Raw genomic sequence first — 26,216 nt, 5'->3', positions numbered from 1 at the left:
ACAAATTCCATATGCAATACTAGTACTACTTATAATAATAAATTCCGTATTTTAAGTAGCATAATTAAGCAACAATTAATCACAGAACAATGTACATAAGCACATAAATAAGATATATAAAAAGTGATTAATATATGAAAGACAAAAATACATCAAGATACAGAACCAAAAGACAACATAATTATAGTATATATCTAGAAAACCTCAAATATTACAAAAAAGCCCTAACTTGTAATAATACAAACCAGGATTTTACATTCAGCAGCCAATAATCATGTACAGAAAGACAGGTCTGCCAAGTAAGAAAAACCCAACAATGTAAGAAGGTCCCTTTCCCCCACCTCTCACTTAGGAAGATTAAGCCATCCCCACCAAAAGAATCTCCTCCTATGTGAAGTTGGGCACAGCCACCAACACATGACACCTAACACCTCACAAGATTTTACAAACTATAAGCACCCCAAAAATGGTACTAAGTGAAAGTATGTTAACGTTAAGAAGCAATTCAGCTCCTAGAAAAATTGTTCCTCTTTTATTTTTCAAGCAAGACATACCTTGCCTTCATCCATTGGATTGTCACTGATATGGACAACAGGTCCCGGATGAGACTTGGATGACCTGAAAATGTAAATATTATCAATTTTTACAAACTGAGAACAGGAATGCTGCCACACAAAATATATAAACATCTACAATGCAATATCTCAAAGAAGCAGGCATCATATCAGTGAAAAATCCCATGTGAAGTAGAAGCACGTGATATTAAAAAAAGACAGAATATGTCCAGTTAGGAAGAGCTGAGATACCTAGAAAAGAAAGGTTTTACTGACTGGCCAGGTATTGTAATAGGTACAGCTCAAGCTATCATTACTAATACTTGGTTAACTTTTAGTCATAAGACATCTTTGAACTACAGAGAATACAGAGATTTGATATTGATTCTCAATGCATAAATTATTGTTTTAGTTGTAGACCTATACCCACTTACCTGAGAAGAAGTCTCACCAAACTTAATAAGACTTGCTTCTAAATAGACATGTATAGAATTGTGCTGCTAGGGTAATTATAAAACTAGTATCATTCCAAACTGAGAAACATTCTGATCAATGTGAGAACAGGAAAAGGCATGCCTTTTCTGCATGGAGGAGCATCAGTCATGTCAGCACCAACATGCAGTCTGAAGTGGTACTATCCAGACATAGTTTGATCACCTCATTTGCTGTTTGTGGGAACTAGGCCATGAAGACAGCCTTGCCTTGAGCAAATGTGACCTACAACAAAGTTCTGCACTGTGGAGCGATCCTGTTCAGTGTTTCAGCGAGGCAGGCACTCCTCCTTTCAGGATGCTCCAGTCCATTTTCCATAGGAGGTATGCCATCAAGCGGGTAATGACTCCACCTATCGTCCGAAGGCAAGAATGTTTCTGAAGTCAAGACTAGGGACGTCAGGCCCCTCCCACTCCCCAGTTCATTCTTGCCTTCGTCCGTGCAAGATATATAGCTAGTAACTAGATAAGTTTTTTGGTTTTGTGTGACAGAGGGTGGACTTCTTGTGTGTCTATTTTACCTTGTTCCCTTCCCTCTGTCCTGTCTTTTCCCGCTGTTTGTGTGTCTTTCCTGGGGAGCCCCCCGGGAACGTTCTCCTTGCCCGAGTGTTTTTTCTTCCCAGGACAAAGCCTGACGACGTTTTAGAGAGACCGCAGCTGCGGTCTCTCCCTCAGCGGTGGACGCGGCAACTGTGGCTGCAGTTTCCTCCCCCGCTCCGCCGCTTCTTTTTCGTGCCCTGACGATCGGGAGCCTGCGGCTGCGGCTTCCTTTTGTCTTCGGCTTTTTACGGGGTGGCGCTTCAATCTCCCACCAGGAGCCTGTGTCTACGGCTCTCTGCCTGTCCCTTAGCGGCTTCTGCCGGTTGTGCCACCTTACCTCCCCGATCTGACCGCGGCGTTTTACTCCTCGCCGAGACGGTCTCTTCAGCCCACGGCGGCGGCTTGCCTGTTTGCCGATTTTCTTCAGCTGGCTGCCCTGCCTCCCTTACGGAGGTTTTCCTGCCTAACTCCCCCAGCTGCGATTACGTCCTCAGCCCCGCGGCTGTATAACTGTTCTAGACTGCCCTTTTACAGTTTTAAAAATTTTTTGGCGGCCGTTGTTTCGTTTGCTGGCGCTCCCAGGGGACCGCCATTGCTTCTTCATCCCCACTAGCCTCTTCTGATTGGCCAATTTTCCCGTTTTGTTTCGCGGGCACCATTTTGATTGTCTATTTTTTCCCGCTCTTTCTACTAGCCTGTTAGTATCGCAAAGGGGGGTCGCCCTTACTCGGGCTGTGGATAGCAGAACCCAGGCTCTCTTTCAACTCACTGTGTGATCTGCCCCTCGTGTGTGTGTTAAAAGATAGGATCCTATAGATCTACATAGGTTCCTTCATTAACTCCACTTCTGCTGCTGGCCCTGGCAACTATTTGATTATTGCTGCTATCTGGACCAGTACAAAGACTATTATTGCTGCTAGGACTGTGCAAAGCGGTTGACACTGTGCAAAGCTGTGCAAATATTACATTCTGCTCCATCCTTTACCAAGCCTGCCAATACTGTGCCAAGCTATCTGTGCATTCTGCCCCAATTGTGGCTGTGTATTAAGACTGTTCATAGTGTACATTCTGCCCCATCGTGGCAGTGTACTTAGCCAGCTACCAGTGCATTCTGCCCCAGTCGTGTGCCGTGTACTGCGCCTGTTCTATGACTGTCCATTGTACATTCTGCCCCATCGTGGCAGTGTACTTAGCCATCTGCCAGTGCATTCTGCCCCAGTCGTGTGCCGTGTACTGTGCCTGCTTGGGTCTGTGCATTCTGCCCCATCCGTGGCCGTGTACTGCTACCCTTTAAAATATATGATGGCAGAACAGCCAGAGACAACCCAGGCAACCAAGCCGCCACAACAGCCAGAGACAATCCAGATGACCAAGCCTAAACCTCCTAAGGCGGTCAAACATAAGCACTCAAAAGCGGTGGCCAAAACCAAACATCTTTCCAGCCACTGCACAACCAAGTGGCCCCGCTATGTCTCTGTTCCGGTTCCAGAGGAGTCAAACCATGCACAGTTAACTACCCTATTTCATTCTCCTGCTGCCTCCTCTGATGAGGAGGACTTTCCTGGCTTTCCTGTACAACCAACGGTCAACCAATCTGGGGCTTACTCCTCGTCACTACCTGTGGGGCCGTCCGCACTTCCGCCTATCCAAGAGCAACCATCTACATCTCCGGGACTGCAGCTGTCCCACGAGTTCATCTCACAACTTCAGGGCATGCTGTCGTTTTTCGCTCAGAGACAGTCACCATCACAAGTTCCCGCTATCCCTCAACGCAGCGGGGAACACTTTGTACACAGTGAGACAAACCCATCAGGCTCCCCAGACCCGTTTGACATTGCCAGGGGCAGGTTCGTTGATTACGCCTCTTGTGAGGAGGAGTCCGCATTCGCGCTGCAAGACCAAGGAGACGAATGGAGTGACCATTCGGACCATGAGCAGGACACATCCTATCGCCTCTTCGATGCCTCAGATTACCAGCCCTTGGCACGCAGAGTGTTGAACACCCTTGGCCTTCAATCTACTCCAACTGCAGCTGCCACTCCCGCTTTAAAGGGAGCCAGGGTCTTGAAATCCCCCACGCCAGCAGAAAACTTTCTCCCTGTGCCAGACCCCATCGCTAAATTGGCCAAGGAAGAATGGTCCCACCCTTTACAGGCACGTCGCTTCAATAACATTGCGGACAGACTTTATCCTTTGGCCCCGGACTTTTCTACCAGACTGGCCGTCCCTGGCATAGATGAGCCTATTTCCAGTTTAGTTTCCAGATCCCTCTTGCCAAGGGAAGGGGACTCTCATTTAAAGGATGCCACTGAGCGGAGACTGGACTTTGCTTTACGCAAGACCCATGAGGCCATCGCCTTTTCTATGCGTGCATCTACATCAGCCTCTATTTTCGCCAGGGCAGCGATGATGTGGTTAGACAACTTCATCGAGGACCCCAATCCAGATCCTGCCACTCTGCGCAGATTGCTACTCAAATTGCGCAAAACAGCTGCTTTCGTGGCCGACGCCACCTTGGATGCGAATCAGCTAGGAGCACGCGCTATGGCAGCTCAGGTTGTTGCCCGACGGACCCTCTGGCTGCGTCACTGGCAGGCTGACTCTACTGCCAGAGTTAATCTATCACGGGCACCTTACGCCGGATCATTACTTTTCGGCGAAGAGGCACTAAAGGCAGTGCTTGTTGACCCTATGGACAATCGAAAGCCTGTCTTGGCCACCGTCAGAAACATCGAGCGCAGACCTTTTAGACGTTTCAATGCGTACCGCACGTCCCAGCCCTTTCGAGGAACGCGGCCCGGGGGACGAGGCCGTGAGTTCCCAACATATGATTTCCGCTCCTCCAGAGGAGGCTAGAACCGGCATTTCCCAGGCAGAGGTCAGTACCAGGGCCGCAGAGGCTCCTCTACGTCCTCATACAGGGGAGGGTCTCGACAGCGCCGACAGTATTAATATAATACCAGTTGGGGGCAGGCTCCTTCCATTTGGCAAACATTGGCTAAGCCTTACTCAGATCTCCTGGATCAGAGACCTTTTCTGTTATGGATATGCAACTGAGTTTTGGGCAATACCTCCAGACAAGTTTCATCCCTCCTCTTGTCCCAGGGCACCAGCTAGGCATTGCATCATGCAGACTGCGATACATCATCTCTTGGACATAGCAGCGATAAAGCCAGTCCCCACTGCTGAGAGGTCGGAAGGGGTATACTCCCTCCTATTTGCTGTGCCCAAACAAGATCTTTCATGGAGGGCGGTATTGGACCTCAAGTTCATTAACCGTTTCGTAAAGTATTGCAGGTTCAAAATGGAATCCCTCCACTCCATTACAGACAGCCTGCACGAAGGAGACTTCCTGGTTTCTATTGATATAAAGGAAGCGTACCTCCATGTGCCCATTTGCATAGCCCATAGAAAATTTCTTCGTTTTTGCCTTTGGCTCCCAGCACTTCCAATATCGCGCCATGCCGTTCGGACGGGCTCAGCATCATCTAACACTCACGCTACATGTCTTACAGGCCCACGGTTGGCTAGTCAACTTCGACAAAAGCCATCTACAACCAACCCAACGCCTACAACATCTGGGGGCAATGTTGGACACCCTGCAAGCGACTGTGTCCCTGTCCCCAGATCGCATATCTGCTATCACAGACATCGCACGATCTCTGATGCACAAAACATCTGCAGACGTCATGCTTCTAGCCAGGGCTCTCGGAATGTTCGTGTCCACCATCCATATTGTGCCATGGGCTCGAGCCCACACTCACCAGCTACAGTGGGCCCTTCCAACACAACATTGCCACTCAACCCATCGAGTAATCCCCTTGAGCCCCACACTGCGCTTGTCATTCCGCTGGTGGACAAGGGCACAACATCTCACCCAAGGCACTCCATTCCGAGAACCCCACAGGACTGTCATTACCACCGATGCCAGCCTCCTTGGCTGGGGAGCCCACTACAACTCCCAGTTTGTTCAGGGAGTTTGGAACGCAACAGAGCAAACTCGGACTATCAACTGGCTGGAACTAAAAGCTGTCCACTTAGCTCTGCTTCATGTTCAGTCTCGCTTCCACTTGGACCATGTCCTCATTCGAACGGACAACACATGTGCCAAATTCTCAGTTAAACAGACAGGGAGGCACCAGGTCCCGACCTCTGCAGAACCTAGCTTACCTCATTTTCGACTGGGCAGAACAACATCTGCAATCCCTAAAAGCAGAACATCTCAGAGGAATTTGGAATGTGACAGCAGACTGGCTCAGCAGACAACAGGTCTTTCTGGGAGAATGGAAACTTCATCCGACCGTGTTCCATCTTCTCCAGTGTCGGTTCGGCGTCTTCTCAGTCGACCTATTTGCCTCCAGTCGCAATTGCCAGCTACCCAGGTACTTCGCTCGATACCTGGATACGACAGCGGAAGCGGTGGATGCTCTGTCACTGCCGTGGCCGGAGGAACTATTATACGCATTCCCTTCAATACCCCTATTAGCCAAAACTTTGAGGAAGGCACGACGCGAGAGGGCACAGCTGGTCCTGATAGCACCATTTTGGCCCCGAGGACCGTGGTTCTTGGAGCTCCTTGCAATGTCGGTGACGGATCCCTGGCCACTCCCAGTCAGGCCAGATCTCTTATCACAAGGTCCTGTATGGCATCAGGATCCCAAGTGGCTCAACCTAACAGCGTGGCTTTTGAACGGGGACATTTGAGATCGGCTGGCCTATCAGACGCTGTTATTGACATTATTTTGGCCTCGAGAAGACCATCTACCACTCGTATATATCAACATACTTGGGTGGCGTTCTCCAGTTGGTGTCAGTCCCAGAACATTGATCCTTCCAGGGCTACAGTACAACAGGTGCTACAATTTCTTTATAGGGGCCTCATGATGGGACTTAGACCCAACACTTTACGTCGACATGCGTCCACTCTGTCGTCCATTCTCTCAGTGTCCTCCATTGGTGCCCCTATTGCATCACACCCGTTCATCAAACGCTTTCTGAGGGGAACCACTCTACGCTCACCAGCTGTAGTCCACCGCTTCCCTTCATGGAGTCTGTCAAAGGTCCTGCAGGCTTTACAACGCCCTCCGTTTGAACCTCTTCAGACTGTGCCTTTACGTGTTATCCTTCAAGGTCTTGTTCTTGATAGCAATCACCTCTGCCAGACGTGTCTCAGAATTGGGCGCATTGTCTTCTGCTCGTCATCTCTGTGTCTTTCACAAGGACTCTGTTGTGCTGAAAACTGACCCTTCCTTCCGTCCTAAGGTCAATTCAGTTTTCCATTGCAACCAGGACATAGTTCTGCCATCATTTTGTCCAAATCCTACTCATCCTCTCGAGAAGGCCTGGCATTCGTTAGACGTTCGGAGGGCTCTCAAGACCTACCTGTCCAGGACTCAGGATATCAGAAGGACCGAGTCTTTGTTTGTATCCTTTAATCCAAGGTCTATGGGGCAAAAAGTAGCTAATTCCACTTTATCCCGCTGGTTGCGTGCATGTATTGCCTTAGCTTATGAGTCCCTTAAGCTTCCTGTACCAGCTAGCATAAGAGCTCATTCAACTAGGTCAGCGGCCACTACGGCTGCTTTTGCTACTAACGCTCCTGTTGCTGATATCTGCAGGGCTGCTGTTTAGTCTACCCCACATTCGTTTATAAGGCATTATAAAATAGATCGTTATACCTCTGCTGATGCCTCTTTTGGCAGACGAGTGTTGCAGCAGGTTCTTAATGAGGATTAGGATGTGGGTGGTCCCTCCCTGTTATGGGCTGCTTTGGTACATCCCGCTTGATGGCATACCTCCTATGGAAAATGTACCATTGGTCTCACCTGAAAGGTGATTTTCATAGGAGGTATGCCATCACGACCCTCCCAGTTGGAGGATACCTAGATATTTTGTTGGGAATGTTATATATGCTTGTTACGCTATTTTATTACATTTATCAGTGAAGTCAAGACTGCTATTGCTGTTATCTCGCTATTTTAGAGTCATATTATTATGAATGTTGCTATTATGTTATGTTCTTGCTGGTAGGCCCGTTGGCCTTTTTTCCTGCATTTTTAGATATTTCTCTTGGACTTGCTGCGAATGAACTGGAGAGTGGGAGGGGCCTGACGTCCCTAGTCTTGACTTCAGAAGCATTCTTGCCTTCGGACGATAGGTGGAGTCATTACCCGCTTGATGGCATACCTCCTATGAAAATCACCTTTCAGGTGAGACCAATGGTACATTCTCCCTTGACTTCCAAGTTCTTTCAAATTCTCCCAATATAGAAGATATATGCCAGCACAGTTCCAGAAATGCTTGTGAAAAAGTCCATGCAGTATCATAAAGTAAGGTTCTATATCAGCTATTGTTTATCATTTATAAAGTGCCTAAAATTTAAGTGCTACACAGATTAAAACAAAAAAGGCACATTTTGCCCGTACTGACAATACAAAAAGAATGGGGAGGGGAGGAAATTCAGAAACCAGTTCTTAAAGTTACATAATTGATCATGCACTGACCATTTGGAATGGTCACTGAATAGACTGGGGGATGCCAAAATGGCAGTTGGTCCCAGCTGTCCCAATGGAACCAGGTGGTCTTCTGGATCCAGGATTCCTAGAAAGCAGTTGTGTATAGGAATGTATGATATCATCTTCAATTATAGGTGGCTACAACCATATATCTGTAGAGCAGGGATTTAGTTCATGTTTTTGTTGCCTCCACTTTTAATTTCAGAAACATGTTAGAGAGTCATATCTGTCAATATTCTATGTTGCTCCAGCAGATCCAACAGGACTTCCCCTTCTTCCCGGCATCCCCTTCAACCTGCTCTGGAGGGTTTCTTAACTCATCAGAACAGATTTTGGGGTGTGTAAGGTGTTTCAAGGGAAGAAAGGAACAAAAAGCCCTGTTGCACAAGCAGAAGTTACTCAATGTATTTAAGGTTACTAAAAAAATGAGTTTGGGAGCTACACCTAGTGCAAAATAAGCAGCCTCTCTTAATGGCAGCAAATGTGCCATATCTATAAACATCCCCTTTTAAAAATTAAATAATTGGACCTCTTTCCACTAATGTTCAAGGAGACATATTAAAATATATCATAAAATGCATAAAACAAAACAGAAACAAACCCACACACTGAATTAAAATATAATTTTGCTGTTTGTTTTTCTTTATTAGTGCTCCCTCCTCTACCCCCACATCAATTCCAATAAGGTACTGATTGAGGAGCAGAATTGTGATATCACAAGGAAAGAGTCTAATCCACAACTGCATCTTACTTCACCAAGAGCACTCAGACCAGAAACTAGAGTACAAGGTGGTTCATACAGGAAAAGGTTCTCCTGTACCTATACTGCACTCTGACAATGAAGCACTTTAAATAGCACCTTGAACTGAGACCATAAGACAGATGAGCCAGAAGAGGATGATGTGCTCTCTTCACTAATCTAGCAAACATTTTGCACAGCAGAGTTCTGCACCAGCTTCTGAACAGCTTTTAAGGGCAGGACCACGTACAGAGCATTGCAATAATTAGACAGGTCACAGAAGTAATTTTGTACTAATTGCACTAGCTCCCAATTACAAAACCCTAAATAGTATGACAGAATTCCTTTATTCAAAGGGAGTCCATGTCCCAATTAAGAAGGTTGCAGAAAGCATGGTTCTGGGTGCTAGCTAATATTCCCTTGCCTCAAAGCAACATTAATGGAGACAGGAAGCAGGAAGTAGTGGCTCTGATCCTCTTTATTTCCTGGGGAACTGGGAGCTAAAGCCAATGTCTTTACAGTCACATCCTGTGATCAGCAATTTTGTTGTGTAATATCGCAAATTGTGCTTACTTACAAATTACCCTCAGGCACTGATATTTTTCCTTGATCTTTCAGGCACAAATTAAGATGGGGAGGATGGACTGCCTGGGTCGAGCAAAGATGTCCCACACTGTCCTGATGCACATCCTTTCTTTCCAAGACAATGTGTTCCTCTGAACCATATGCCATGTGCTTACCCAGTGCAATAGTCAAAATCACTACACCACACTGCCTCTGTACTACAGTGGCACTATAGTGCAAAGCTGACAGGCAGCATGGTCTAGTGCAGTGTTTCCCAAACTTTCAACATGCGTGTACCCCTTTTGAGACATTGATTTTACCGGCGTACCCAACTTTCACAAAAATAATTGGAAGAGGGGTAAGGTATTATAACACATTCGTAATTCCTATAATTTTATATGAAATGTTTGTAAAAAAATAAATACAAAGAAAGTATTAAACATTTTAATAATAGAAATAATATTTATATAACAAAAATATATATTCAAAAATATAGAAATAATTCATATACTAATAATTAAAATAACTATTATTCAAACAAAAAAAACTATTCTGGAAATAAAGACCCGGAGGGGACCCCCCAAAACCAGAAACTCCAGCCAAAAATCATGCAGCATGCAGCGGGTTTATAGAGGCAGCGCTTGCCCGGGCTGGAGGTTTGAATGTCCCGCTCTTTGGCTGCAGAGCGGTTTTTCCCCCATCCTGCCTGGGAAGCCACTCAGGCACACAGCCCAAGAGCAGGCAGGGGATTCAAACCTCCCGCCTAAAATTCACAGCTGATGAGCAGGCAGGCCAGGCAGGATGGGGGAAAAAAACACTCTGCAGCCGAAGAGCAGGAGATTCCCAAAAAGGGAAGTGGCTGGCGAGATGGCCGCTGCAGGGCTGAAGATAGAGGGAAAAAACCCACTTTCCCGCTTCCCAGTGTGAACATTTTTGTAGTCAAGCATACGCATAAATATCTTTGTGGCGCCATCTGTTTGTTTGTAGAAGCATTTTTTGGTGGCCAAAGTCATTGCGAGGGAGTCCAAGTCTTATGAGAAACTGGAGGGGTGCACGAAAAGACAAGGAATGCATTGAGAGCGAAAGAGACTACGCGTTGAATAACATCGGGATAAACCACTGTTATTATATTGATCTTCCCTCACATGATTGTGTGAGAAACTGGAGAAATCACAAGAACTGTGTTTTCTCTTAAAAGAACACACGCATACATTTTTTGCCACTAAAACCCAATGATAAAGTACAAAAAAAACCATTCAGCTGCGTACCCCTTGAAACCCTTTCGCGTACCACCAGGGGTACGCATACCACACTTTGGGAAACACTGGTCTAGTGGTTTGACTACTGGACTGTTGAAACACATGACATGTGGTTCACAGGAATACATTTACCCCAGTTGCTCTCTCCCCTCATGACCCACCTCACTGGATTACTGCAAGATTAAATACTGGGAGAGAATCAATACTATCCTCCTAGTTGAACCCCTCAGGTGGGGGGGGGTTGGGGGTGCACACACACAAATGTATTGCAGTCTTAAGTGGTGTGTTTGGTGTGGAGGGTGTTTCAGTATGGACCATATAGTGCGTATCTGGAGTTTCAGTGTGGGATGGAGTATGTAGAAGATGTTTCAGCCTTTGATGGAGTGCGGGTTGGAAAGTGTTTCAGTGAGGCACAGTGTGTTGTAGTCAATCAAGTCCTACTCACAGTAGAACCATTAGAATGAATAAATCCAAGTTATTCATGTTTATTAACGTCAATGGGTCTACTCTGAGTAGGGCTAGCACTGAATACCACCCAGAGTGTTTGTGAGGGGGACTTCAGTGTGGGGCAAGATGGCATGTGATGGCTATATTATGGGCCAGGTTGGGGGGGGTTGCAGCGTGGGAAATTTACTGTGTAAGGAGGTATGGATGGAGGGAATTCAGTGTGGTAGGTCAGTGTGGAGCAGGGTGTTGGGGGGCTTGCAGCATGGGGTGGGGTGGGGTAGGGTGAGGTGTTCTCTAGTGATTTGACTATTAAGAGTGGTTAAAATACATGACATAGGTCTTGCAGGAATACACCACTACAGCCGCTATTACTCCATATGACCTACCTCATAGGGTTGTGGTGAGGATAATTACTAAAAGGAAATCATGAACACATCAAGAGTTTCTGGGCAGCAGGGTAGATAAAAAATCAGTGCTTTTAAAAAAAAATATTTAAATCAGATTTTTAATTTTTTAAATCATTAATAAAATAGTAAATTTCTCGTATTCAATTCAATCTTATTACCAACATGCTAAACATACACTTACAATCTCATAAAAGTGATTTAACGGCTCTATCACACACATTCAGTTAACTACCAGTCAAACATGGGCATTCATTTTAGTTTTTAATCTCATGGAAATGGCTCTTCCCAGCCCAACTACAGGAACTACAAACTCTTACTTCTTGGAAGTTCTGGACTTTCAGTTTCTGTTTCTCTGACTGAAGTTACATGTGCAAATACACAAGCTGGATGGGAATGGGATTGTTCTGAGTTTATGTGTTGGTGGAGCAGGATCACACAAGACAAAGGAATTAGGACAGAGACAAAATAGAGAAGAACAGTTGGAGGCAGAGTAGAAAGAAACAGTGGAGAGGACTGAAAGAAAAAAGTGAATTCATTATAGTACAGTCACAGCTTACAGTTCCTATATATCCCCACACTTTTGCCACAGAAGAACTGTCATGGCTTCTGGGCATAATAGAGTCCCTATCTGAGAATATTTTGAAGAAAATCCGTCCCAAGCAAAAAAGCAGGAAAACTTCCATGGGCTAAAAAACAGGAGTTGAACAAGCAGGAAAACTCGTGTTTCTGTTTCAGAATTGGGAAGATGAAATCTAGTTGTAGAAACTTTAAGGGCAATGTATATTTAGTATTGTGATGACTTGTTTGTTAAGAGCTAATAAAATTTGGAAGTTTATTTTAGTATTTATTTATTTATTATTTAATTTGTATCCTGCCAACTATCAGCTATCAGCCAACAACCCAGAAAACTGCTGCAACTGCAATGTTAAAACATTTGACAATCCACCAGTGAGTGGCAAATCCATAAGTGCAGGGTCCCTTCATGATAGTTGTAGCCACGCCCTCCCCCCTTTTTGCTGCTGGGTTGAGAATGAGATCCTTGTTAACGCCTTCTCCCACAACAACAAACATCCCTAAGAGCCAATCAGCATGAAAGGGGAGAGTGTTAGCTACTGAAGAGTGGATGACTCACCTCCTTGCACTCTCATTGGCTTCAATCTGCAGGAAAGGACAAGGGAGCATGTTGGAAGACTCTTCTCGGTGGCTAACACACTACCCTTTCATGCTGATTGGCCTGCAGGATGCTGGAGATGCAGGGACCCTACGTCCAAAAAAGTAAGGGGTCTTAGACTCCGAGACCCTGGATGACTACACCCCTGAATGTAACTTTTATGTAACATTTAAGATTTTGTTTAATAAAATATAAGTGCTATTGCATTTGTGATTTAGTTCTTACCATTCCTAATATACAGCAGCTGCAGCATGAGACAGGCAATATTATGTACTATTTTCTAAATTAATACAAATCAAGTGATCTAAACAATTACACTAAGTGTACCCTCCTTTTAAAATGCAATATTGTGTTTTACATTAACGTGTTTTAGTAATCAGATTTACACCACTGTTTAAGAACTATATGAAGAACGTTAAGTGACAAACTATTTAAATCAAGAGTTTCTCTTGGCGATTTAAATCATGATCACCTTAATTTAAATAAATCCACCCTGCTGGGCAGCCACATTCTTATACCACGCTGCTCTCTATTTTGTACAGTGTTTGGGGACTGATGGGGCTAAACGAGAGCCAGGGTCCCCATGGCAGTTTCTCAGTTTTCCAAATGTGTTCACAGGCCCCAAAAGATTGATGATTCTTCCTCTACCCATTGCACAAGACTGTTATATTCCTTAACTAAGAAGGTACAGGCATTGCGTATAGCATCCATTGGCTGGCTTCCTCTGCAAGCACTGCACTGCTGGTAGGACCTTCGGTTTCATTTTCAATTTGACCATCTGCCAATATTTTGTTTTCCAGAGACTTAGTGAGGCAGAAAAACCTGAGTAACATTTGAACTCCTGCTTACGACTTCACTAAACCATTGCAGGATTGGCTTCTATGACAAGCGTGAATAAGCTACATCAACTGTTTTCACCAAACTTGGAAAGAAATATACATTATGCATTCTCAGAAAAGAGAAAAAGGGTTAAAGTGTCAATTTTCAGCACTTTTTAACTTGCTGTACATATGTGTTTTTTTTTAAAAAAAATTGGACTGCTTTGAAATTTGGCACATTCGTAGACTTCATCGGGTAGATAGCATATACCAACTTTCATGTTAGCAACTCCACAGGTGCCATTAATAACATAAGACAAGACTACTAGATCAGGCCAATGTTGTTAGACATAGCTCCTATCAAACTCAGCCAGTGTGAGAGTTGTAGTCCAGCAACAGCTGGACAGCCACAGGTTCCCCAGCTCAGCTCTAGAATGTTGAGACTTACAATAGTGAAACCTTGTTTGTGCTATTCAAAAGTAAGTGCTATGACAATCATGCCATCTGACAAAGAGCAGAAGGGCTAACTGAAAATCTTATGAGACATTTATTTATTTATTAACTTTATTTATACCCCGCCGTTTTTCCAAATTGGAACTCACGGCGGCTTCCAGATAAAAAACAGATACAATTAAAACCTACCAAAGTTAAAAGTATATAATACATAAGTAAATAAATATAGCAGATATAATTAAAACATGAATTCCCTTTGCCAAAATAAGTGAATCCTTGAAACATATCTTAGTTCATTTAATAAACTCTATACAACCTTTTAAAAATAGATTTTTAAGTAAAAACCACTAGCTAAAATTGAATAAAAAATGCATCCTCAAGATAGCTCTCAAAGAACAACAAAGTTCTAAGTCACCATCTTTGAAACTTCAGAGAGATCTTTAAGATATTATGGTTCCAATCCTTTCCTAAAAATGAGGAGTTTTGCCATAAGGAAAGATCCCATATAAAAGCAGAGCAGGCTTCCTTCTCTGGATGAAGTTCCAGAGCTTAGGTGCAGCTCCTGACAAGTCCCAGGTATCAACCAACTGTGTTTCAGATATTGGTGGGACACACCAAAGGGCAACAATGCATGCTCTCATATGGGAAGAGGTACTGCTTCAGATAGCCATAAACCTTTAAAAGCTTTTAAAATATAATCACCAACCCTCTGAAATGAGCCTGCAAATGAATCTGAAGCCAGTACATGCAGTTCCAGTTAATAACCTAGCTACTGCATTTTAGGCCAGGAGCTCTAGGTCTGAACAGCTATTATGATCTAAATGTGTTCCATATATATTAAAGTTTTGTTTTTTGCCAAGTGTTAGAGAACTAGAAGTTTTAAAAACTTTATCAAAAACTGTACTGAGTCATTCTCCAAAATAAAAAACAGTGCAGGTCATTTCTAATCATGTTTATGAACAATTTAAATCTTTAAAATCACAATGGCCAACAGAATTTAAGACAAAAACCACTCTTGCCTTATATCAACGCTTGTAAGCAGAAAAAAGAGCTTCATAGTTTGTCAATGCCAGACTTTGAAAAGCTGCCAGTATTGCAGACCATGCCTATTAAATGAAATTTTGTATCCATACAAGTTTATGGTACCATGGCATTTGTATTTGTGGAAAAATATCTGTGAAAGACTAATTTATCGACTTAACTGTTTGATGTACTGAGAGTCCATGAAAATATTTATTTTCTGAACACACACCACTGTAGCAATTTCACCAGAACAGATATTCAATTTTCAAGGGTTTTTTTTTTTTAAAAAAAACCTATAAACAGTAATATAAATGAAATGGGGACACAGAAACAAGAAACCAAGCTCACTCCATCAGCATCCTCAGGAAATACATTAGTTTGCAAAGCACTCTGGCAGATCTGCTATGTTGATATTTTCATGTGCAATATCATTTAGTGGCTTCCAGAGACTGCATTTAAACAGCAACTGGGTGGGCTTTTTTTCTGGGTTTTTAAAGGCAGTGTTTCATAAAATTAATTGGCAACATGACAATAAACACAGAACAAAACAGGGCAACTGGAACAGAACAGTAGTTAAATCTAAAATCTAACTTGCCCATTATTCCGTGTCCTCTACTCTGGAATGATTGAGAAGAGATCCTGGTCCTTCTCTGTGTGACAACCTTTCAAGTACTCGAAGAGTGCGATCATATCTCCCCTCAGTCTTCTCTTCTCAAGGCTAAACTTGCCCAGTTTGTTCAGTTTCTCCTCACAGGGCTTTGTTTCCAATCCCATGATCATCCTTGTTGCCCTCCTCTGAAGCCATTCCAGTTTGTCTGCATCCATTGCAGTGTCCAGAACTGGACACAGTACTCAAGATGAGGCCTAACCAGTGCTAAATAGAGGGTAACTTCACACAATTTGCAAACTGTTCTTATGTTAATGCAGCCTTAAATAGCATTTGCCATTTTTTGCAGCCACATTGGACTGTTGGCTCATATTCAGCTTGTGATCAACAATCCCAAGATTGAGAGGGCTTGCATGTTCCAATGAACCTTGTGAGCGATGCCATCGGGAGTCTTGTACTCCCAGCACAGTCACCCATGGCGGTAAGGTCAAGGGAGAGGAACCAAAGAACGATCCAAGAAAGTCCTCAATAGCAGAACAGGCAGAGGATAACAATGTGTACGTTACAATGGCTGTGAAGGTGGATGAAGGCTGCAGCAGATAAAAGACTTCCAATCATCGTGGTATCCACGCCATTGGATCAAAGCCTTTTTCTGTCAAGATTGTGTGTTGATCGTCGTGCAACCAATCTCCCCACATAAAACAATTTCACACACAGGCATCTTTCAACCAAAACAAAACAAAAGTTCTATGGCGATCGGCGAATAGCAACGGGGGCAGGACTGTGAAATCCGGAAGCCCCTAGTCATGGACCAGCACATGGGCGGTGGATACAGACTCAGTCATCCTGGCTCAAGGACCGAAGCAGTTGAGTAGTTCGGCAGCTGTATCCACGACTGAGCAGTCCTATTCAGGATCCACTCTGCTCACCCAGTATGGGGAGGGGCCTAGAAAAGGTGCCCTGAACATAGTCTGCCTCATCTCTCTCCCTGACTGGATCACTGCATCCAGTGGGGTCACCACTTAGTGGTCGCAAAAGACAAATGAACTTTGGAACATGGAATATACGGACATTGCTGGACAATACAGATAGTGAACATCCTGAACGCAGGACTGCCATCATTGCGAGGGAGTTGAGATGTTTTAATATTGACTTAGCAGCACTCCAAGAAACTTGAAGAGCAAGAGAGGGACAACTGAAGGAAGAAAAAGGAGGTTACACCTTCTTCTGGAAAGGACTGCCTGAACAAGAACGATAAATACATGGAGTAGGCTTTGTTATTAAAAAATAATCTTGTGAAACTCTTGTCAGAAGTTCCTACTGGCATTAATGAACGACTCTCAACTCTCCGATTAAAACTCGCCAAAAACCAGAAGGCAACTATTCTAAGTCCTTATGCACCAACATTAGATGCTGATGAAGACATCAAGGACAATTTTTATACCCAGCTGGGCACCATCTTATCAGAGATACCTAAGAAGGATAAAATTATCCTCCTTGGCGATTTCAATGCAAGAGTTGGGCGTGATTTTGATTTCGCGAGAAACATAAATTTAAAACATAATGGAAGCACCCTCAGTCGAAGCACTGGCATCTCCTGGATTACATAATTGTCCGTGCCAGAGAACATCATGATGTACTCCTCACCAGGGCCATGACGAGTGCCGATGACTGCTAGATAGATCACCGATTAATTCGATCCACTATGGCCATGAATATTGTTCCGCAACGTAGGCTCCAAGGAAGAAAACCAAGGCATAAAATGAACATCCATGCTCTTCAAGATCCTATTAAACGAGCTTGCTTTCAAACAACTGTCAAGGAACATCTACCTACGGAACTCCCTGAAAACGTTGAGGAACACTGGATTAAACTGAAGACTTCCATTATTGCAGCATGTGAACAAACTATTGGATACCAAACTAAGAAACATCAGGACTGGTTTGATGAGAATGATAGTGAGATTGAATATATCATTGACATGAAAAGCCTTCCAGATATGGCAAAAAGACATTAACAGTGCTGCTAAAAAAAAAAAAATTATGCCAGTGCAAAAGCTGAGGCCCAAAGAAGAACTAGAGAACTTAAGAACGCCTGGTGGATAAAGCAAGCTCAAGAAATCCAGCATTTTGCACATGCTCATGATGCACGGGGCTTTTTTAATGCCACAAAGGCCATCTACGCACCAACAAATTATGGTACAAATCCCTTACGTTCAATAGATGGTACAAAAACTTCTAAAGGACAAAGAGTCTATTGCACTGCATTGGAAAGAGCATTTCCAAGACCTCCTTAATCGTAACTCTATTGTGACTGATGAGGTCTTCTCGCAAATTCCACAACAACAAATTAGAGATGATCTTGCAGTATCCCCTAATTTGGATGAAGTCAGTAAAGCCATTAATCAAATGAAGAATAACAAAGCTAGTGGACCTGATGGGATTCTTGCTGAAGTCTTTAAAGCAGGTGGGCCTGAACTTACACAACAACTTCATAACCTCATCGAAAAAATCTGGATGTGGGAGGAAATCCTGGAAGACTTTAGGGATGCCATAATTATCACTATTTTCAAGAAGAGTGATAGAACAGATTGTGGGAACTACCGAGGCATCTCTCTTCTAGCTACCGCAAGTAAAATCCTTGCAAGGATCCTCGCAAATCACCTTCTACCTATCTCAGAAGACATCCTCCCTGAATCCCAAAATGGTTTCCGCCCTTCCAGGGGGACAGTGGACATGATCTTCACTGTACAACAGCTTCAAGAAAAATGCAGGGAGCAAAACCGACCTCTGTATATGGCGTTTATTCATCTGACTAAGGCCTTTGATACTGTAAATCGAACTGCTCTCTGGACCATCCTTCTGAAAATTGGATGCCCTGATAAATTTATGAATATTTTGCGACTCCTCCATGATAACGTGACGGCAACAATTCTGGATAACAATGGCTCTCAAAGTGATCCATTCAAAGTGGGATGAGGCATCAAACAGGGATGTGTCATTGCTCCAACCTTATTTGCTATTTTCATCGCCATGATTCTACACCTTGTTGAGGGGAAACTTCCCACTGGCGTGGAAATCACATATCGAACAGATGGAAAACTTTTTAATCTCAGTAGGTTGAAAGCAAAAAGTAAGGTTACAATCTCTGTCATAGAACTTCAATATGCTGATGATAATGTAGTCTCCGCACATTCAGAGGAAGATCTTCAAACTATCCTAAATGTCTTTGCAGAAGCATATGAAAAGCTTGGCCTCTCGCTTAACATCAAAAAAAACAAAGTGCTTCATCAGCAAGTGCGAACCAATCCCTCTGTAGTACCATCAATCCAGCTTCATGGTGCGACGCTGGAGAATGTCAATCACTTTTCTTATCTTGGCAGCCATCTCTCTGTAAAAGCTGACATCGACGCTGAAATTCAGCATCGTCTGAGCTCTGTGAGTGCCACATTCTCCCAAATGAAGCATAGAGTGTTCCAGGATTGGGGTATTCACAAAGAGACCAAAATGCTTATTTACAAAGCCATTGTACTACCGACCTTACTGTATGCCTGTGAAACATGGACAATCTATAAATGCCACTCTCAACTTCTTGAAAGATTCCACCAACGCTGCTTCTGGAAAATTCTGCAAATTACTTGGGAAGGTAGGACTAATGTTAGCGTATTGGAAGAAGCAAAGACCACCAGTGTTGAAACAATGATCCTCCAACATCAACTTCGCTGGACCGGCCATGTTGTTCGAATGCCTGATCACCGTCTTCCAAAGCAGCTACTTTATTCCCAACTTAAGGACGGAAAACAGAATATCGGTGGACAGCAAAAGAGGTTTAAAGATGTTCTCAAAGCTAATCTTAAAAAAGTAACATAAGCATCGAGAACTGGGGAAGCCTCGGCCCATGAGCATCCCAATTGGAGGTCGGCCATTATCAAAGGTGCTATGGACTTTGAAGAAGCACGAGTACAGGGCGAAAGAGACAAACGAGCTAAGCGGAAGGCACTTCAAGCAAATCCTCATCGTGACCATCTTCCATCTGGAAACCTATGTCCTCACTGTGGGAGGCTGTGTGGATCCAGAATTGGCCTCCACAGTCACTTACGGACCGACCGTTAAAGACCTTATCTTGGAAGACAATCTTACTCGGCCACGAGTGATCGCCAATGAATGATTGCTGAGCCAAGTATCCCCCATCGTATAACTGTGCATTTGGTTTCTTTTTCCGAGATGTAGAACGTTGCACTTATCCCTGTTAAATTTCATTCTGTTGTTTTCAGCCCAATGCTCCAGCCTTTCAAAATCCTTTTGGATTTTGTTTCTGTCCTCCGGGTATTGGTCATTCCTCCCAATTTTGGATCATCTGCAAATCTGATAAGCATTCCCTGCACCTCCTCATCCAAGTCATTAATAAAAATGTTGGAGAGCACCAGGCCCAGGACTGAGACCTGTAGTGCTCCGCTTGTTACCACTCTTTGACTATATTTCTGTAGCCAATTGTAGATCGACCTGGTAGCTGTCCAGTCCACATTTAGCTAGCTTGCCAATCAGAGTATCATGGGGCACTTTGTCAATAGCTTTGCTGAAATAGAGATATATTATGTCCACAGCATTCCCACAATCTACCAGAGAGGTTATCCGATCAAAAACTGATGAAAGATGGGGCAGGATTTCCTAGGCCCCCTCCCACAGCTCTGCAAGGCAGGGCCTTGGTCCAAGTTGGAACAGTGAGGCTAAGCTACCTCATTTCACAGAAATTGCCGGGGGTGGCCCTCAAAATTTACCCATTCTACCCATCTGTCAATAGCCCTAGCCATATGCAAAGCCCAAGCTTTGATTACGTTGGAGCAGCCGCTGCTGTTGTTGCTACTCTTCAAAAACATACCATGGACAATCAGAACGAAGCTCACAGACCACAGTTTGGGAACTTCTGCTCTAGATGATTTAAAGCAGATGAGCAAATGAATCCTGACTGTTTAACAATGGGTAAAAAATTAAACTGCTAAAAATGAGGAAAGCTTGGGGGAGGGGAACCAGAAGTAGATTTCTGTATGAAATGACTGTGTGCTTAGGTTCAGGTCTGGTAATCAAAACCAATTCCTCAGTTTATTTATGGAAGGAGAAAGTCGAATCTCCAGTAAAAGGGGTCGAGGTCCACTCAGCCTTCCATCCATCCGTGGTCGGTAAAATGAGTACCCGGCATATGCTGGGGGGTAAAGAAAGGCCGTGGAAGGAATTGGCAATCCCACCCCATATATACGGTCTGCCTAGTAAAACGTCGCAAGACGTCACCCTAAGAGTCGGAAACGACTTGCACTACAAGTGCGGGGACACCTTTACCTTTACCTGGTTGGCAGATCTTGAGGTTCTAGTAAAAAATGTATTCTGCAAGCCTGAAGTCTGTCTATTTAGAAAAAAGTTCACAAATTGCATGAGCTGTGCTCTTGTGCATTTTGGAAACATGCTAGTTTCTAGGCCTGCTCTAATGGACTGACAGCAGCCTATCCTCTGGCAGAACAGAACCTGGGAAGCAGGGGTGAAGCCCCCCTCCCCTAGCACTAGAGCTAAATTTTCACTGAATCATTAACGTTCCACAAGGCCTCCATTTCTGAATACAGAGAAGTAGGTATCAGACATGTGTAGACACAAGTCCCAAGCATTTGGTAACAATATGCTTACTAAATTAGGCAGCAACATGAATCAATCTCAACACAGTTACACTCGCTCTTCCAGAACTTTTTTTTTAAATCACAAGAAGAAAATGCGAAACTCATGTGAGTCAGACCCAAGAGAGATTTATTATCTTTTTTAAGCTAACACTGACTGCCCAACCATATTACTTTGATGTAAACTATTTCTCAGGAAAGAAGTTTGGTGAATTACATTTAATCCAATATATACATTTAATCCTATAACCTGGTCTAAATATAATTTCTAAATCACTCAATAAATATATACTATTTTATAAAATCTTCAAGAATCCCTTTATGTACTGGATATACTTTTATTCAAACATAGAAAAGTATTTCAAAAATTATTCTATGTGCTACAAAGTATGACTAAGGCTGCAACCCAATATACACTTATCTGAGAGTAAGTCCCATTGAACCAAATGGACCTTACTTCTGAGTAGATATGTATTGGATTGCAGCCTCAAGCTATGATCCTATGCCCACTTGGCTACACTGTGGATATGCTCCAATTAATGCAATAGGGCATACTGCTTCTGAGTAAACCCACACAGGATCTCAGTGCATCACATATCCTTACTATAGCAATGATAATTTCTGAGAAAATGTGTACCTTTTAGATAACATATACTTACATGTACATGTTGAGGATAATTGTGATCTTCTGTTTTATGGTACTATAGTTTACTTAGGCTAACACCAGCTTGGGCTTTCTGGGAAATAGAACCAAAGTGGCCTTTATTTGGGCTTTTTTGATATAAAATGTCGGTTTATTTCCTGGTGACCTGACCCTTACCTACATTCCAGTGGCTCGCATAATAAAAGCCGGTTTAAGCTGGAAACCTCCCTACTATGCATTTCTTTATCACATTCATGTAACCTTGCTTATTGTTGCTAATGTGCCTTACACAAGAATGTCAAATGCTGTTCTTATGCCCCTCATATCCTTGACTTGTTTTGTACCTTTGATATGCAAGCAAGGCAATATCATGCCTGTCTCCAGTTTAGGGGGCGCCCGGTTGCAGCTGGGCCTCCCCTCAATAGTTGTCTTTGTCTACTGTTACATAGTGCTTATCTCAAGGACATGTGAAATGTGCAGACATGGAGTCTGGAAGATAGTCTTGATGTTTCCAATTGTGCTCCTTTTCTCGTACCCCTTTACCTCCTTTCATATGCTCCTAGAACTGTAATTATTGGCAATTGCTTCTTTTGTTATTATGACGCACACCCGATATTGTAAACTTCGGGGTGAGCCTATATATTCTCCTGCACGCAAATAAACGAGGTTCCCATGCTAGCAGGCTTCGGCGTGTAAGTATTGGTTCCCCTTTGCAAAGGTTTTTGTCTTGTGTTACTTGATCTCTGACAGTGGGTTCATTTGCACCCAGCTCCGCACTCTTCCCGGGTGTAATAAGAGAGTTGGGGAGACAGGGCGGCTTGCGTGTTGGGTTTGGACCTAACATACATGATGATATTCAACTAAGTCACACTCAGCAGACCCACTGAAACCAATGGATTTCAGTTGCTTAACTTCAGTTTATTTTAATGGTCTCCTTTGAGTATATCTAACACTGGATATAACCTACAGTACACATAACAGATCAGTGACCAAGGTTTCGCAGTTACTGTTGGAATATGTGGTTCAACTTGAACTGGTGGGTTTGGTCTACATGGGGTTAAAAAGGGTAGATAGAGAGGAGACCTCCTGATTCCTAGGCTATACCTATCCTTCGATCTCCTTCTGACTCTTCCTTCCTGTGTAAACTGTTATTCTTAGGATGCTGACCACATCTGGCTTCTTCAGTCTCTTGAGAGAGAGGGAAGGCATATTTTCTTTGTCTGTCTCTCTCCTCACAGCATGAGTGCAAACACTAGGCATAGTGTTTGCATGTCAGCTTAGCTAGTTAGCTAGATGTAGAACTCTTTCCTATCAAGTATGTACACCCAGAATAAAGTAGTTCTTTCTTATTTTGAAGCTTAAAGTCTCAGGGTTAATTCCAGGGAAGGTGTAATATTTAGCAAGGATTCAAACACACAAAGCTCACTCAGGTGCTTTTTGCTACTCTGCAACAGGTTAACAGAGCCCAGGTCTGTGTAATTAAAGGAGATTTTGTGTTGCGAATCAAGGAAGCTAGCAAAGACTTTTTGAGTTTGGTCAGTAAAAAGTTAAGCCTTTTTCTTAAGGATGGCTACCATGGAAGAAAAGCTAAACACTGACAGACTTTCACCTGGAAACTGGAAGCCCTGGTCATTTCAAATAATATGCCACTTGAGGCAACAGAAACTGGTAAGAGGTGATCAAAGACCCAGAACCTGGATTGGAAGCCTCATAGGAAACAAAGAGAATTTGGATGGAGAAAGATGAAAACGCTCAGGACCTTATAGTAAAATGTGTAAGTAATAAACAAATCCCTTTGATCATTAACTGTAAAAATGCCAGAAAGATGTGGAATGCACTAGAGGAAAACTACCAGCCTAAAGGGCAAGCGCATTTGATAAGCATGCTCAGGAGTCTCATTAACTTGTAAATGAAGGAGAATGACTCATTTGAGGAGCATCTCATTAAGTTTATAGAATTGACCCAGGGAGTGGCTGAATGTGGTACAAAGCAGGATGACCCGAAAAAATTGCTCTGATTCTAGATTCCCTCCCAGAATCAACGAGTACATTTTGTCTGATATTGCAGCAACAGTGAAAATCCTGAATGAAATTGTATCAGATGTTAGGGAACAATTTTTTCAGCAAGAGGAGAAAAACGCTGTAAGCAAAAATGGAAATGCCTCATTCCTCAGCAAGGTAGCTGCTAGCAGAGGAAGGCCAGTCACATGCAAATCTAGTGAACAAAAGGAAGAAGCAAAAAGTGTTAAAGGCAAGGGCTGTTTCTTATGTGGTTCAAAAACTCACTGGAAAAACCAATGTGACAAGAGAGGGAAGTCTGAAGGACAAAATAAAGGATCTGAAAACAAAGACCAGAAAGATTTCAACAGTATGCAAGTTACTCATGTTGAAGAATGTAATAATGATAATAAAATTTATATAGACTCAGAAGCGAGCAAACATATGCTAAATTCAAAAACAATGTTTGAAAGTCTAACCCCATGTGCAGGCTGTGTCAAAGATGCTGACTCACGGCAAGTACAAGTAAAAGAGGAAGTGAAAGAAAGAAAAAATGCCCCCTAGAGTTGGTTCACAGTGACATTTGTGAAATGCCAGTACGTTCACATGGTGGAAATCGGTTTATTGTTACTTTTATTGATGACTATTCAAGATTCACTGTAATTTATATCCTGAAGAAGGGGCAGATGCTTCAGAAACTTAAAGAATATGTTACCACGGTGACCATCAAATTTCAGAGAAAGCCACAGATGTTACGTTCAGACAACAGAGCCAGGAGTTTCTCATGTACATGGGATTCAGCACCAGACCACTGTACTCCATAACCCTGAATAAAATGGTGTCTCGCAGAGAAAATTTAGAACCCTTATTGAAATGGTGAGATCAATGCTAGAGGATGCCAATCTCCTACAGAAACATTGGGGAGAAGCGGTATGTACTGCCACCTACCTGCAGTTGGCTTTTGCCAACAAAAGCAAATGGCAACAAGACTCCATTTGAACTATGGCATGGATGCATACCCAGTTTGGCTCATCAAAAGGTGTTTGGATCAAAGGTGTACAGTCACATACCACATCAGAAGAGAACCAAATTGGACAACACTACAAAGGGAGGAATCTTTGTTGGATATTCTACAAAACAAAAGGGATACAGAATCCTAAATCCCAAAACAAGAAGAATTGAAATCCGAAGAGCTGTCTACTTTGATGAAGGTGAAAGTGCACTTCAACTAGAAAGGGCACCATCCCAAGACCATGACAGTGTACTGTAGAAGGTAAAGTAGAAACACCAAACAGTAATGCAGATTACGACAACATACCAGTGCTGGAGGACAGTGAGGAATCTAAGCAAGAAGAGGATACAAAAGAAAAAGAACCTGCACAGCCCGAAGAGGCAGCAGAGAATCCTGCACAAAGATGCTCTAACCACACCAACAGAGGTGTACATCCATTGTCCTACCTTGCAAGGGCTGATGAAGTTCCAGAGCCAAAGCTATGGGATGAGATTGAAAACCAACCCAAAGTTAGAAGGGGGGAAATGGAAGAAAGCAAGTAAGGAAGAGCTGGAGGCTCTTCACAAGAACAACACTTGGAGACTAACCCAGTTACCACAAGGAAGAAAAACAATTAGATGTAAATGGATCATCAAAAAGAAAGCTGATGCTGAAAGCAACATCGAAAGATACAAGGCAAGATTAGTTGCGAAAAGATAATCACAAAACTACAAAAATTAACATATCTACATTGAGTATGCTATGTCAATTGAGAACACACAAAAAAAGAACAATGTCCAAAAAAATTATGTTTTCACCTAGACCATACTCACAGTTCAATGGCTTTATTCCACATGATGACATAGCCTGAGAGACTGAAGGACTCCACATTGACAATGTGTATATTTCCTCTTTCAGTGCCCACATACAACCATTTACTTTGGAAAGGTAGATGGCAGAACGTTATCCTGAAAGAGAACACATTAAAAATTGAATTAGAAATATAACTTCTCTAAACTCTTAAGATCAATAATAAAAATCAAGGCAGACACACACACACACACACACACACACACACATATATATATGACAAACGTTTCTTTAATTCACACTCGGGTGATTCAATTCTACCTAACCTAGGCCTGTGCTTTTCAAAGGGAAACCATGCACCGAAAGATTGTCTCACCCACTATATACTCAGTCTATCACTGTGCTCTTCAAAAGAGAACCTCCTGTAGACACCATCATATAAGGTGGCATTTCTTGCATAATACCATAATACAGAAATTAGGCCTTTAGTGTCATGGGACCTATCCTTTGGAATTCCCTCCCGTTAAA

The 26,216-nt window shown here is 43.2% G+C and overlaps 1 protein-coding gene across 6 annotated transcripts in view; it reads right to left on the bottom strand.

The window, feature by feature from the left end:
• Positions 1-26,216, bottom strand: part of STXBP5 (syntaxin binding protein 5) — a 251,237-nt gene that overhangs the window by 171,765 nt on the left and 53,256 nt on the right. For 3 of the 6 annotated variants that reach the window (XM_061624073.1, XM_061624075.1, XM_061624077.1), the window contains exons 5-7: positions 25,712-25,846; positions 25,346-25,378; positions 555-618 (exon numbers count right to left, since the gene is read on the bottom strand). In XM_061624073.1, the coding sequence (XP_061480057.1) occupies positions 555-618; positions 25,346-25,378; positions 25,712-25,846 (232 nt within the window). The remainder of the gene's footprint in view (positions 1-554; positions 619-25,345; positions 25,379-25,711; positions 25,847-26,216) is intronic. The other 3 variants (XM_061624074.1, XM_061624076.1, XM_061624078.1) reach the window with 1 other exon arrangement.

This window comes from Rhineura floridana, chromosome 4 (assembly GCF_030035675.1).
Source record: "Rhineura floridana isolate rRhiFlo1 chromosome 4, rRhiFlo1.hap2, whole genome shotgun sequence".
Taxonomy (NCBI): Eukaryota; Metazoa; Chordata; class Lepidosauria; order Squamata; family Rhineuridae; genus Rhineura; species Rhineura floridana.
This window is presented reverse-complemented; position numbering and strand designations above follow the sequence as displayed.